Here is a 14,204-nt window from a genome sequence, read left to right on the forward strand (position 1 = left end):
ATTTTCTGAAGTAGAATGTATAGAGTTAAATGACAGCTGAAGTTTTAAAAATAAAAGTGACAGTCCTATTACTGAAAACTTGGAGAATGAAATCAGGAAAGGGGAAAAAAAAAATAGATCACTCACACTGTTACCACAGTACAATGACCATTTATTGCTTTGGTATAAGGTTTCCTTCCTGCATTTCCCCCCATGTTTATTGTAAAAAATCATGGAGAAAGTCTTAAATCAATCCCAACCATAATACTTCTTGGTCCTCTTAAAACGAGCACTGGGGCTAATGGAGAAGGAATCAGGAGATCTTAAGGTTAATTGCAATTTGTTCACAAAATCTCCAAATGACTCTGAAAATGTGGTTTTTCCCATCAGTGAGCTGCTCTCTAGCTCAGCGAGGGCAGTCCAGCTTGCCTTGAATGCCTCTCAAGATGTAGAGATAGGAAATAGTTTATGTAACATGGAAAACCCCTAGCTAAATGGAATGTGAATATTCAGGCTAGGACACAAAAATATTTTTTAAAAGCACAACAGAAGGGAACTATTTGGGAAGAGCCGAGGCCAAGTCTGAGGTCCCTACCACCTCTTTGTCATGCTTGATATTTTTGAATGGGAGGGCAGAGAGCAGGAGGAAAGTTATCTTCAAACAGAATTTCATTAGAAAATGGCTACAGAACTCGAGGATAAGGTTTAGCTGCTGGGTAATCCTGGAGCTCAATTCAATTTGCAGGATGTATACCGGAAAATAGATGAAATCCTGCTTTAAAAATAATTAGGAGTATGATTACTCCAGAGGGCAGACAAGGAAACGTTTAAGATGACAGATTTCATTCTGCCCTGCAAAACCATTTTTTCACTCTTTTAAATGGATATTCAAGCCAGTCACGTACTTCTTATTAAGGAGAGGAGGCAGATCTAGCAGAATGATGTCTGGTCTTGGAAACTGATAGGTCTGAATTGATCCTCACAATTAGAAACATCAAGTTAAGTCCCAGTGTCTGAGCAAAGACAGGCTGGACTAAATGGAATATAGTTACTTAATGCCAGTGGGAGATGATCCAGATAAACTCGACCAGCTCTGTTCTTGCTTTAAAATCTTCCCTGGTCCACTGAGAACCTGGGAAGGAAGGCCTAACAAAGGAGGTTTTCCTCATGTACAACATGGCTGAAATGAGCGTACGTAACACCTTCAATTAGTTACTCATCCTCTCAGAATCAAACCCCGTCACCTGGATGACCAGCAAGGCAAAAACGTCTGCTTTGGGGAAAAGACGGAAAGTGTCAGGGATGGCTGAATTGATGGTTTCAATGGCTTTTAGAACTCAGTGCAAACGGACCTGGATCTCTTCCACCACTTCACACCTTCGTAAGCCGTGCCTGATTTTCAAATTCTCATTTAGTGCCACTTCTTCTGTTTTAACTCCCCAAAGTGGCACAGTCTGTTGGCAGGTGCCACTAGCCTAAGCTCTCGGTGACCCCAGGCTGGGCCTTGCCTCCCTCACTTGTTCTCTCTACACCTCTCTTAGCTGTCAAAGCCCCGCTCTAAGCAGATTAATATAAATAATCTAAACCAAAGTCAACCAGTGTCCTTTCCCTCTAAATACATTTTTATCTAATACACGCATGGCAAATATATTTATAGCCTGCATTCAGAGTGCCAAGTATGAGATGCAGAGGAGAGAATGATAACTGTCTGGGAGAGGGGAAGGAAAGAAGTGGGCGAGAGGAAATGAGGTTTAGGACAGGCTTAGGGTTTGCCACGCCGAGTGAGGGCAAGAGGAAGACCAGAGGTGTGCAATGGCAGGGCAGCACTGAGGAACAGGAGGAGTGAGACCGGACGGAGGATGCTCACGGGGGCGGGGAGGTAGGGCATGAAGAAGGGGCTAGAAGTGCAGGGACTAGAGATCACAAAAGGTCTTTGTGTCGGGCTATGAGGTTTGGACTTCCATATACAGTCCTAGTAAAAACTGGCATTATCGAGCACTTGTGTGCCAGACACGGTGCCCAGTGCTTTCTGCGAGTCATTCTTTTATGCAAACAGCGCTGTTGTCAAGTAGGTGCTGTTATCGTCATCATCACCTCCGTTCTAAAGGTGAAGACACCGAGACTAAGAGAGGGTACAAGATTCACCCACGGTGGGATCAGAATCTTCCAAACTGTTGCTGGGGCAAGACTTGCAGGCAGGAGGCCCACCAAACTCCTTCGTGGGAGTGACACCGGAGGTGTGTACTCGTGAGGTGGAAGTGAAGGTGCAGCAGAGAGCGCGATCTCAAGAGTGCGAATCCAGCGTAAAGTTTTGCTAACTGACGTCTCCCAGGGCTGGCAGTGGTGACGGGTGGGGCCGTGGACATTCCGGAGGGATGTGTGGTGAGGGGAATGAAGTCCATTTGGAGTGTACCGAGTTTGGAGGGGCCCAGGAGACAGGCCTCGTTCCTTCCATCCTTTAGCATACATTTCTGCTTACCTACTACGTGCCAGAAACTATGTGAAGACAGGTTCCCCGTGCCCAGGTGACTCACAGAGAGGAGCAACATAAATGTGAGGATAAGAAAAGCAGTGACAACAGCTCCCACTCTTCAAATGCTTATCAAAGTTATTTGCAGAGTGCCTGTCTTGTATTATCCCAATTCACGTGATTTTTGTAGGTAAATATAGAAGTCATAATAAGAATGAATGCTTATTTGGCACGCACTACGTACTAGCACTATTCTGAACACTTCACATGCATGAACCCATTTAACCTGCAGTGACCCTGTGAAGTGTTACGGTCCTCATGTTACAGATGAGAGCACTCAAACACAGGCTAACTTGCCCAGGGGACAGAGCTTCCCAGGGGTATAGAAAGGATATCAGCCAAATGGCCCCTTGCAATTTTCATGTTTGTTTTAGACTTCAAAAATTACTGGTAGGTGAGTTATGGGTTCCTTCCCCACTTACCTCGCTCCCAGGTGATACAGTTACAGTGAAAGCAAGTCTCAGCTACTGGTAAGGAGGTATAAAAACAGCCATAAAGACTATGTTTGTACAAAGCACTTTGCTTGGAAGGTTCATTCAAGGCAGATGTGACAATATTCTAACAGAAGGATCAGAAAAAAGCTTCTCATCAGTCAGATACCAGAATTCTCTATTCTGGCAGGACACAGGACCATGAAAGAATCCTAAGCCTAGGTTACTTCAGTGGATTAGATTCCTCGACTTACCAAGTTCTACTGCCTCATTGATGCATGGTGGGACTGCAGTACGATGCAGCTAACAACTGCACTACGATCCACATATCTTGAAGACTACTAGGCTGGAAACTAGAGCTAAGATGTCATTTGGCAATTAAATCCACAGATCTCCCTTTCAGTAGCAAAAAATGGAGCCGGAGGGGTGCCTGGGGGGCTCAGTTAAGCATCTGATCTCGGCTCAGGTCAGGATCTTGTGGTTTGTGAGTTCGAGCCCTGCATCGACAGCTGACAGCACAGAGCCCACTTTGGATCCTCTGTCCCCTTCTCTCCACCCCTCCTTCCTCTCTGGCCCTCCCCCTCCGAAAAATAAATAAACATTAAAATTTTTTTTTAAATGGAGCTGAAGATAAAAGTAGGAATCATCAGGTAGTTAAAACCATGGAAGAGAAGGAGATACTGCAATAAAGCATAAAGTGGGAAAAGAAAACACAACGCTAAGGAACTGCAACATTAAAGGTATAGGCTGAGGACAAAGAATCAGAGAAGGTGACTGAGAAAAAAAAGAGTTCAAAGTAGGAGTAAAACCAAGGGTGTATCTTCAAAGTAAAGGCAGAAGAATTCCTGGTCAAATATTATATCCCAGACAAGTCCAGTAGAACAAGAAACTGATGAGGGTCAACTAGATTTGGCAAAACTGATGGAGGAGTTAAGATCGTGAGCAGAGGAGGAAGGAGTAAACCTTCCATAGGAGTGAGGTTTCTTCTGTGGCTGGAAGGAGGGCAAGGAGGATGGGTGTAGATGTGGACAAGTTTATAAAAGGGTTGGTGGGACTATTGCCTTAATCCTGCTATATCTCTATGAAATAGAAGGTAAAGGCACTTCCCAGAGTGACTGGGGCTGGGTGTTTAACCTCTGCAGGATCATGGGTGCTGAAATAAAATGATCTGATGACAGCTACTGATGTAAATGGCACAGGACTTCCCTAAGCCACCCACTGGCACCTGCATCCACAGACTCTGCCTTTTCTCTTACTTCCTGCCCCAAGCAAAGACCAACCCTCCTGTTGTCTACACGATTCCATCTTTCTCACTTAACCACATCTTCTAGCAATTCTCTCTTCGGTAGTTCACACCAGCATAGAAAACATGCTGTTATTTCTTCCATTAAAACAAAAGTCAAACCCAATTGGATCTTACATCTCCTCCAGTTACTCCCCATCTCTCTCCATCCCCTTACAGCAAACTTCTCAAGAGTTGTCTATTCTTGTCGCTACTTTCTCTCCTGTTCCATATCAAACCCACTCCAATCAGACCTTCACTCCCACCGCTCAATTCAAACTGCTCTCAGCGAGGTCAGTCATTACCACCACATTCCTAAATCCCATGGTCAATTCTCAGTGCTCATCTTATCATATCTCATTATCTATGTATCAGCCTCTGTCACAACTGATCTGAAGACACATTCTTCCTGTGGCTTGTTGGACACACTAGGGTCCTTCTACCTCGTTCTGCATTCTTCAGTCTCCTTTGCTGGTTGCTTCTCTCCTTTCTACACTTTTTTTTTTTAATGTTTATTTTTGAGAGATAGAGACAGAGACAGAGCATGAGCAGGGGAGAGGCAGAGAGAAAGAGAGACACAGAATCCAAAGCAGGCTCCAGGCTCCCAGCTGTCAGCACAGAGCCCAACGTGGGGCTCAAACTCAAGAACCACGAGATCATGACCTGAGCCAAAGTCAGATGCCTAACCGACTGAGCTAACCAGGCACCCCACTCTTTTCCACACTCTTAAGGTGGAGTGTCCCAGTGCTCAGGCTTCCTCTCCTCCTCTGTTGACTTGCATTTTTATAGTTACCAAGTCTGCTATTTGTACTTCTGGGATATCCTGCTTGGCTGTTATCAGCTACTTTGCAAAGCTGTTAGCATATACCTGTGATTCTCACTTCCTCCCTTTAAAAAAATAATAAATAGGGGCACCTGGGTGTCTCAGTCGGTTGGGCATCCGACTTCAGCTCAGGTCATGATCTCACAGTCTGTGAGTTCGAGCCCCTTGTCAGGCTCTGTGCTGACAGCTCAGAGCCTGGAGCCTGCTTCAGATTCTGTGTCTCCCTCTCTCTCTGCCCCTCCCCTGCTCATGCTCTGTCTCTCTCTTGGTCTCAAAAATAAGATAAAAACATTAAAAATTTAAAAAAAAATAAAAAATAAAAAAAAAAAGAAATAAACAGCAGTCCAGGTAAAGGTGTAAGGGTGGCTCAGTTCACTGTTCCTTGATGTGGACCCCTACCCAGAAGTCCTCATAGCTTCTCTCCAGGTTCTAGTTCCAGGGGAATGGATTTCTGGAAGATTGACCTTGACATGAGTAGGAATGTTACTCTAAGAAATATCTTGAATTATTTAAAGTCCTTTCCCTCAAAAGTCACTCGTATATTCAAGAGTGTTGTGATTTTGGAGAGAAGATCTAATAAAAAATGATGAGGCCTGTTTCTCTATCAGAATTCTTTTTTAGCACCCACAGTTAATTATCAGGTCCCAGAAGTAAAAGACTGCTATATGTCTTTTTAAATGAGGAAATTAATAAAAGTCATAGTTAAGACACCTTTAAATGTGAGATGTTTTGAGAAGCGCTGGATAAGATCTCGCAGCTTTCGTGAGACTCCCTAGTCAAGTTTGCTTCAAATTCTTGCATCATTCCCTTTATACTCCACACAACAACATGTGAACACCTCCACTGCTATCATGAAGTAAACCCAGACTCTGCGCTTACCTTATATTTTGAAGTGTCCCAGTTGTGGACTATGCGTGCTGGGATAAGAAAACTGTCATCCACGTGGCAGCTGCTGCAGTAATACCACCCACTGTAGTTGCACACCTTGGCTTTCCCGTTGGAAAGGCCTATGGATCGCTGGCATCCTGTTCAAGGCAGAAGAAAGAGCCCGTGATTACTGCTGTACTTTTAATACCACAGAACAAGGTTATACAACCCTCAAATAAAAGTCTGTAGAGGGGGGGAAAAATCCAGAGAATACATGTATAGATGTGTCCAATAGCTTCTACCTCCTTGCCTCCCAAGGGATCGCCCTAACCTGCACCTAACTGGTCCTGTTTCTAGTCTCTTCTGTGGTTTTCTGCACACAGCTGTCGGAGATCAGTGTCTCTACAACCCCCCTATCAGCACCTCACTTCCTCCTCATAAACCATTTCCACCACCAGGCATGTTGCTCGGGGCTTCTCATAAAAGGATCTTATTTAGGAGCGCCTGAGTGGCTCAGTCGGTTGAGCATCCAACTTTGGCTCAGGTCATGATCTCGCGGTCTGTGAGTCTGAGCCCCGGGTTGGGCTCTGTGCTGACCGCTCAGAGCCTGGAGCCTGTTTCGGATTCTGTGTCTCCCTCTCTCTCTGCCCCTCCCCCGCTCATGCTCTGTCTCTGTCAAAAATAAACATTAAAAAAATTTTTTAAAGGATCTTATTTAACATGTACAACATTTTGAGATGGTTTTAGCTAAGTTAAGAATTTGTCTGAGGTTACCTAGCCAGTGAGAGGTGGAGTTTGGATTGGACTCTGAGCTTGTCTAATTAAAAAATGACTCAAAAAACGAATATGTGGCCTTACAAAAGAAACTGGTCCTTCAATTGGCCCCTATTTCACCTTTCCAACTACTGACTCCTACTCTCCAGTGGGAATCAGAGAATTCTCCTCACTATTCCCCAAATAAACAGTGTGCTCACTCCGCCCTTCATACATTGGCACATATTATTTCTCCTCACACAACACCCTCTTCTCTGATTTCCAATTTGCCAAATCCTGCCATGACTCAACCAGTGGCTGTCTGCAAGTCACTGCTAAGGCCCTTTTCGTGTCCGTGGAAATCCACGATTCTCTGAGCGCTGTCCTGGTCCTCTAAGAAGAACTGGTAATAACCTCAGCTCTGTCACAAAGGAGCCATTCTTTTTCTTCAGGTCGGAGGAACCACCTTCTATTGGTGAGGATAGAAATCCTATCACAGGCCAAAGGACAGAATCCTGGCAGCCCAGAACAGGTGACCATGATTATACTAACAGCAACGTGATCCTGACATTTCTCATCTCCTGCTTCATTTCAGAAATCCTTCCATGTAGCCGCCCACTTCATGGCTGGATCAAGAACCGTACTGATCACAGAAATCTTACATTAAGCCTATTTCATGATAAGAGTATAAAATGGATTACTCTTCGTCATCGTCACCATCGTCATCGTCACCATGTTATACTACTACCGTTACACCTCATTTCCATTAAAGGAGCTCCAAACATTTAACAAACTGCTAACCTAAGAAGAAAGTGACTCGCATGTACTCTGAGTGAAAATGTCACAAAAACTCACAGGACTTTCATTTTCATCACAAATCAAACGGCATCAGTAATCAAGCAGTTTCACAGTGCATTCTCCAGGAAGAGAAGTGGTGTTTTTAAGCACAGTCCTTATTGAAAGATGGCAAGTAAATGTATCTGTATTATGCTTCCAAAGCTTCATACTGTTCCTTCCTGGAATGGTTATTTCTTTCCTATTGAGTAGCAGCAAAATCATAACAAGCTCCCGTTTTTCAGATTGGCTGAGCAATGAGATATGTGCGAAAGATAAAGAAGAACCAAACACACGCGCTGCTTCTGCTGGACGGAGGCGCCGTCACAATTCCTAGGCTATGAACACTGGAATGCTGTTTGCTGCACTCACTGACCACATTATTGCTCATCTGGCATTGAGCACACGCTTCCTGAAACTACTGTGCCTTTTTATGTGCTTTTCCAACTCCTCAAATCTGTTTCTTATCCTCAGTACTTAACACAGAGCTTTACATGGAGCAGACTATTGGTAAATGTTTATGTAGAAAGGATGATAAACTGAATATTATTTGACACACATACACCCACATATGAAGAGATTTTAATTGCTCATAGCTGTCCTAGAATTGATCCTCCCTAACCTGCTCGCCTGACTCTTAAAGCAGTGTACTTTTGTTAAGAACCCCATAAAAAATATGTTGCCCATTCTAAGAATTACACATTACTCATGTGTTCCTATATGGACCATGGAACAGGAGTCGGTGGAACCTAACACATCCTAGACGCTGGGATATTGCTGTTCCAAAAATTAGTTTATGGTCAAATTGACTTAACTCTGAAATGACCCTGAATAAAATGCAGTTTTTCCTAATGATTTAGAAAGTGATTACGGTCTCGCAGGAATTCAGGGTCATCATTACAGTTTTGACTCTCCCCACAGAATACAGCAAAAATAAATTTGGGTCACTTTAGCTTTTTGGTTGTTTGGACATTAGACATAATTAACATCAGTAAGCATTTGCTGGATATTTATATATGCTTTAGTGGGTACTACTGGGTTTATCAGTCTATAATTTTTAATGACTTTATTATGATTTCTTAGATGCAATATACATAAGCAATATTAAAATACAGTCTAAAAATGTGTATATCAATCAGGCAAACAGGTCCAAAGCTTAACATGCTGAAGGTTCAAATATATGAGTTAACTAAATGAGCTAAGCATTCTCCCCACTGTGCACTAGTCTCATCAAAGACAGAAAGGGCTGAGAGAACATGGCTAGGGCTCACTCGGGTTTTAGGTTAGAAAAAGAGCATATAAACTCCTAGTTATTGTGTGTCTTTACCTTCATACCTCATTTGGAACCAGGCTCTCCTACTCTCCATGCTGAAAGGTCCCCTAATGACTTAGAAGTAGGTTTAAACCTACCTGTACGCTTAGGATATGTACAGGATACCTGTACATTTTGGATATATGGTGTATACACAAGCACAGGTCTAGAGTTAGTAAGCCTGTTCCTGTCTAATACACACCGTGAACTCGACCCATCGAACTCTCTAGGCCTGCTTTCCTCACTGCAAAATAAAGGGGCCAGCCTAAATCAAGGGTTGCCAGATTCAGTGACCATCAGAATTTTCTGGAGATGTTTGTGAAAAATGTAGACCCCTCCCCCACCCCTACACTTCAATTCTGTAGATCTGGATTAGGGCCCAGATTAGGGCCCTGCATTTCTCCCCAACCAGCCAACTACCATCATAGACCCTGGTGAGTAAAAGCTGAGGATTGCTCCCTGATTTCTAGGTGGCTCCATGCTCTAAAATTCCAACTCTATTCAAGGGCAGAGGGTGTGCAGACTCTTAAGTGAAAAGCTCATAATTTGTCATGTAGTTTACGTTTTAGGTCTCCAAAATCAACATTTCAGGTTCGTAGTCAATTTCTAAAAAATTTGCTATGTGGAAACAATCTGAGTTCATTTTACCAGTATTTTTCCAGAGCACTCATTGTCCCCACTGAGAAGCATCTTATTTGGTTTAGAATTAAAACCTTTAGTCTCCAAATCCAATGTAGTATTTATTATTGAAAGAACACAGGATGATCAGGAAAGAAGGGTAGAGGCTAGTGGCATAATACAGATTCATTTTCTAAAAAACAACACATGCCACTTACTGAAAAAGAAAACATCTATTCTTTCAATTAACTGTAAAATTTCCTTCTTTAAAGTCATACTAGCAAACCACGGACTAAAAATGTCTGAAACAATTCACCCCAAAGATACACAATCTGGATTTTACTTTACCATTGTGATGTTTTCAACAGGACAAAAAATGTGTTTTCTTAATAACGACTATTAGGAAAACACACTTTTTCAAGGGTGCCAAAGCTAGACTCTGACAAGCGACATTATGGGGAGAAAAACAGAGCTGCAAAGCAGAGACAAAAAATAATTAATTGAAATAACTAATTAGAGCTTATTTACATATTATATTTTTATGTACTTTCAAACAGACTTTTCAATAATGCTTCTAAATTAAGGGGCATTTGTAGTAGGGAACCCTCCACATATTGGATCAAAGAAAATACATTCTTCCCAGTCTCTTTTTTGAAACTTTTCAGAGTGTGTTCAATTCATAGGAACAAAAAACTATCTCACAAGAGAACTCACTGGCCTTTTTTTTTTTTTTTTTTTTTTTTATTGCTTCCCACCCCACTTCAAATCTTTAATGAACACATGCTCTGAAGAGCTTAGCTTCCCCTGTGGTACTCTTTTGGAAACCAATGTTACCATTTAACTGAAATCCTATTTGCTGCATGTACAGTCCATTTTCCAAATGGCCTTTCACTAAAGACGCCCAAAAGATTCGGTTGCTGGGGGTTGAAGCAGAAATTTTGGCATAAGGCTCCACAAAGGCGCAATCTTTCTTCTCACAAGTGCACCTAGTTAGCTCAATTGGCTGCAATGCGGTGTTACTGAAGCCGAGATCTCGAGGAGAAGCCAACCACCTTCTTGCTACTTCATGACTACCAACTCAGCCCTCTTTCCCCTGACCGGCAGCTGGAAAATTCATGGGAATAAAAGTGACACGAGCTGTGGCTAGATGCAGGTGAATCTCTCTCACCAAGGAAAGAACTCACACAATGCTTTCTAAGTCAGCCACGCTACTCCCTTTACCTAATTTGGTAAAGCAAATTTGGTGTTTTCTATTTGGAAGGTAGAAAGGCTCTAAGAGAAAAACCAGGGGCGGGGGAAAGGAAGAAGAGGATGTGTCTTCATTAAAAAGGGAGGAAAAGAGATAAGAGAGGATACGTTTTCACTTTCTCTGTTAAAGGAGAAAAGTAAAACTGGCACGCTTCGTCACCTCTTCTACTGTATGCGTGCAGAGGGGAGAGAGGTGGCCACGGGAAGGGCAAAAGGACTGCCCTTGCCCTCCCTCCCCTCTTCTGTCCAGTGCCCCGGCACGGGCAAATGACCTGTGGTAAGCACTTTGCAAAATGTGACTCAAAGGCCTGGACTTTTATCACAAGCTCCGGAGACCAGATTTCCCAAAATGAAGGAAAACAGAAATGAGGAGTTTCAAGGACTTGCTATTTTCTAAGAATCAGAGGGGAAAAGGTCATACAGAACTTAGCTCTCCTACTTTATAGTCTATAGCCATTGACTGGTCATGTAATTGTTGAACATGTACTTCTTAAAAGAAGGTGTCGCACTGGGTATACAATCACAAGTTCTGTTTAATGAGGCTGGAATTAGCACAAAGCTGGGCACAGCGTGTTAACAAAGGATTTCTGGACACAGGGCGGAAGCAGGTTTTGCAGCGTAGCTTGGGATCCATCTGAGGAGGTAGAAGCCAAGCAAACCTGGGTCCCAGACTTCCGTCCTCCATCGTAGGAGAGACTGGAGCTGGGATGTGAATGAAACCGACCACATGTGGGTTCCCAAGTGAACACAGGTAGAATGAGGCTACAGAATTCTAGGTCACGGCGATGGAAAGGGGTAGGAACAATGAGAAACACCTACTCAGAAATAAGTGATCCCAAACGTCTTCCACCTCAAGCATCCGAGTTGCTCTGTGACTTTGAGACAAAGTGGTGACCCACAAGGTAGGAGACATCTACTGTGTCATAAAAATCAATTAAAATGTGACATATTTGGATGGAGAATCAGGCACATGAAAACAAATGCCTCTGAGTATGCATTTTGTTTGTCATAAGGAAAACAGTATCCATAAGCATGTCTAATAAAACTAAAAGAACAAAAGAAGTCAAGAAAAATCAACTGTGTACCACCTATAGTTGCTAATGGAAATAGTATGGCATGCTGCTGGTAGTCCCTTTGTGTCATTCATGGGCTCGCTTGAGATAGCAATACTTCAAAATTATTTTCTCCATGAAATCTTAAAGTCCTTTGATAGTAAGTTCTCTTCCCAGGGAATGCAAACTTCATGGCTGGGAGGGAATACACGTCCTCAAATACGATCCTGAAATGTACTCACTGTTTCCAAAGCTATACTGAAATTTATTTCTGTTCATCAGGAAAGAATTTGTTCTGGTTGGCTTCATTTTATGTTTGGCTTTTGTAGCATTGAGAGATCATACAAGAGAAGTTGTCACTCGTTGTTGGCCAAAACTTGGACTCAAAAAGTTGGTCTGTACAGTCAAAGAACTGCCACATTGAGGAAGCAGTAAGTAACACTTGCAAGGAAAATGTTCCTATTGTGACCGAGGCACATTTAGGATAACTTAAGCTGGCACTTGTGGAGTGGATTGTAGCTGTTGCTAGGAGAGCTATGTCCTTAAGAATATAACAGAAGTAACTCCTCTGGTACAAAATGTATATACCTAACTAAAGAATTCTCCTCTTAAACAACAAGATGGCCAATGTTATGCCTGTAAAGTATTAGCACTGCGCCTGGACACCGAAAGCATTGAGTACACTTTATATCCAGAGACAGAAACAGAGGAGACTGATATTCACAGATATCAACTGTCCAAGACAGAGGCCAGTGATGAAGTATAATCCTGTGTTACTTGCTTAAACTTGCAGGACCAAGGCAACAACAACAACAACAAAAAAACATCTTTTAAAAGCCCAATCTGAACAATAATTGGTTTAAAAGTGAAAAGTACTATACACGACAAGCCCTAAGATGAGGTTGATGGGGTTTTTTGTACTGAATATTTAAACAAGTTCATTTGTGTGTCGTATTAATGGTGCTAAAGGTATTATATTTAAGTAAGAAATGAAGCGAAAAATCAAATGCCAGGTTATTACTGCTGACTGAAAATATAGATAGTGCCCCAGGGAATCCCATGCATCTGTCTCTTGCCTCAACAGTGTTTGTATGAAACAGATCTGGGGACTACCCCTTCTTCCAACCTCCAACCACCCCCCAACCTCCTTCCCAGTCACAACCTCCAGGACCATCTTTTCTCAGCCTTCCTCTGCCTCTGGGGCCAGCCAACGCTGTTTCTGTGGTTAGCCTCTCACTGCCCACCAACCTTGAGCTCCTAGATTCATCGGAATTACCCCACCAAAATGGAGGCTGCCGTCAACTGCTCAGTCAACCTACATCTGCAGGCTTTCTACACCTACCTTTCTCCGGGCTTCTATTTTCACTGCAAGGATATGGCTCTGGAGGGCACGGGCCACTTCTTCTGCCAGGTGGCGCAGGGGAAGCATAAGGGTGCCCAGTGTCTCTTGAAAATACAAAACCAGGGCAGAGGCTGCACCTTCTTCCAGGACATGCAGATGTCCTCCCAAGATGAGTGGGGGAAAGCTGTGCATGCATGGAAGCCGCCATGGCCCTGGAGAAGAACTGAACCAGGCCCTTTGGGATCAGCATGACCTGGATTCTGCCTGCACAGACCACTATCTCTGTGATTTCCTGGAGAGCCGCTTCCTAAATGAGGAGGTGAAGCTCATCAAGAAGATGGCGACCACCTGACTAACTTCTACAGGCTGGGCTGGACTAGCAGCTCTTGTAAAGGCTCACCCTCCAGCAGGACTAAGAGCTTCTGGAACCCAGTGGACTTGTAAGCTTCCCTCTGTATCCCCCAGGTGTCAGGGCATTTGCCCCCTATAGCCACTAAGCAGTTTTTTAACACCCTGGTGCCCTCTCCCCGGCTATGGACCAAATGGAAACAATAAAGTTTTTACAGAAAAGAAAAGAAAATATAAAAGCTGTCTACAGTAGATAAATGGTATAATGTTTGTATAATCTTCTTGGAATGTTGTTATTAAGACTATAAATCATATGAAATAAATTAATAAATACCAAGTAGATTCCAACTCGAGTTTAGAAGTGTCAAGATTCATTGGTCTTTCAGGTAAACAATGATTGAGAGCCTAAAGTCAATATTTAGTCAAAATTTATCTTGAAAGGCAATAAATCTTAATTTTTGCCAAAGCAAGTAAGTAAATATGTGCATTGTTCTAGAGATTCTGACTGCTTTTCTGTCTACTAAATAGCTACATTGACTTAAAAATATCTGTGACACAGATTTTCACTTCCAAAGACACGATTTGGAAGATGCTTATGATAAGGTGCTTCAGCACCAGTAATACAGTAAGACCAGAGAAGGTGAATAATGAAGTGTTATTATTTCAATATCTAGTATATTTAAGTCAGTCTAAATTTAGTATTTTTTCATACTTGTTTTCTTCTTACTAGTCTATGAGTAGATTTTCTCATTAACTTCTGTGCCTATCTGCTCTTTACCCAAAGA

At 42.7% G+C, this 14,204-nt stretch overlaps 1 protein-coding gene across 9 annotated transcripts in view; it reads right to left on the reverse strand.

Moving 5' to 3' along the window:
• PLEKHM3 (pleckstrin homology domain containing M3) overlaps nt 1-14,204 on the reverse strand; it is a 199,744-nt gene that overhangs the window by 116,158 nt on the left and 69,382 nt on the right. For all 9 annotated transcript variants that reach the window (XM_003991077.6, XM_006935510.5, XM_019838548.3 and 6 more), the window contains one exon: nt 5,925-6,070. In XM_003991077.6, the coding sequence (XP_003991126.2) occupies nt 5,925-6,070 (146 nt within the window). The remainder of the gene's footprint in view (nt 1-5,924; nt 6,071-14,204) is intronic.

This window comes from Felis catus, chromosome C1 (genome assembly GCF_018350175.1).
Source record: "Felis catus isolate Fca126 chromosome C1, F.catus_Fca126_mat1.0, whole genome shotgun sequence".
NCBI classification, from domain to species: domain Eukaryota; kingdom Metazoa; phylum Chordata; class Mammalia; order Carnivora; family Felidae; genus Felis; species Felis catus.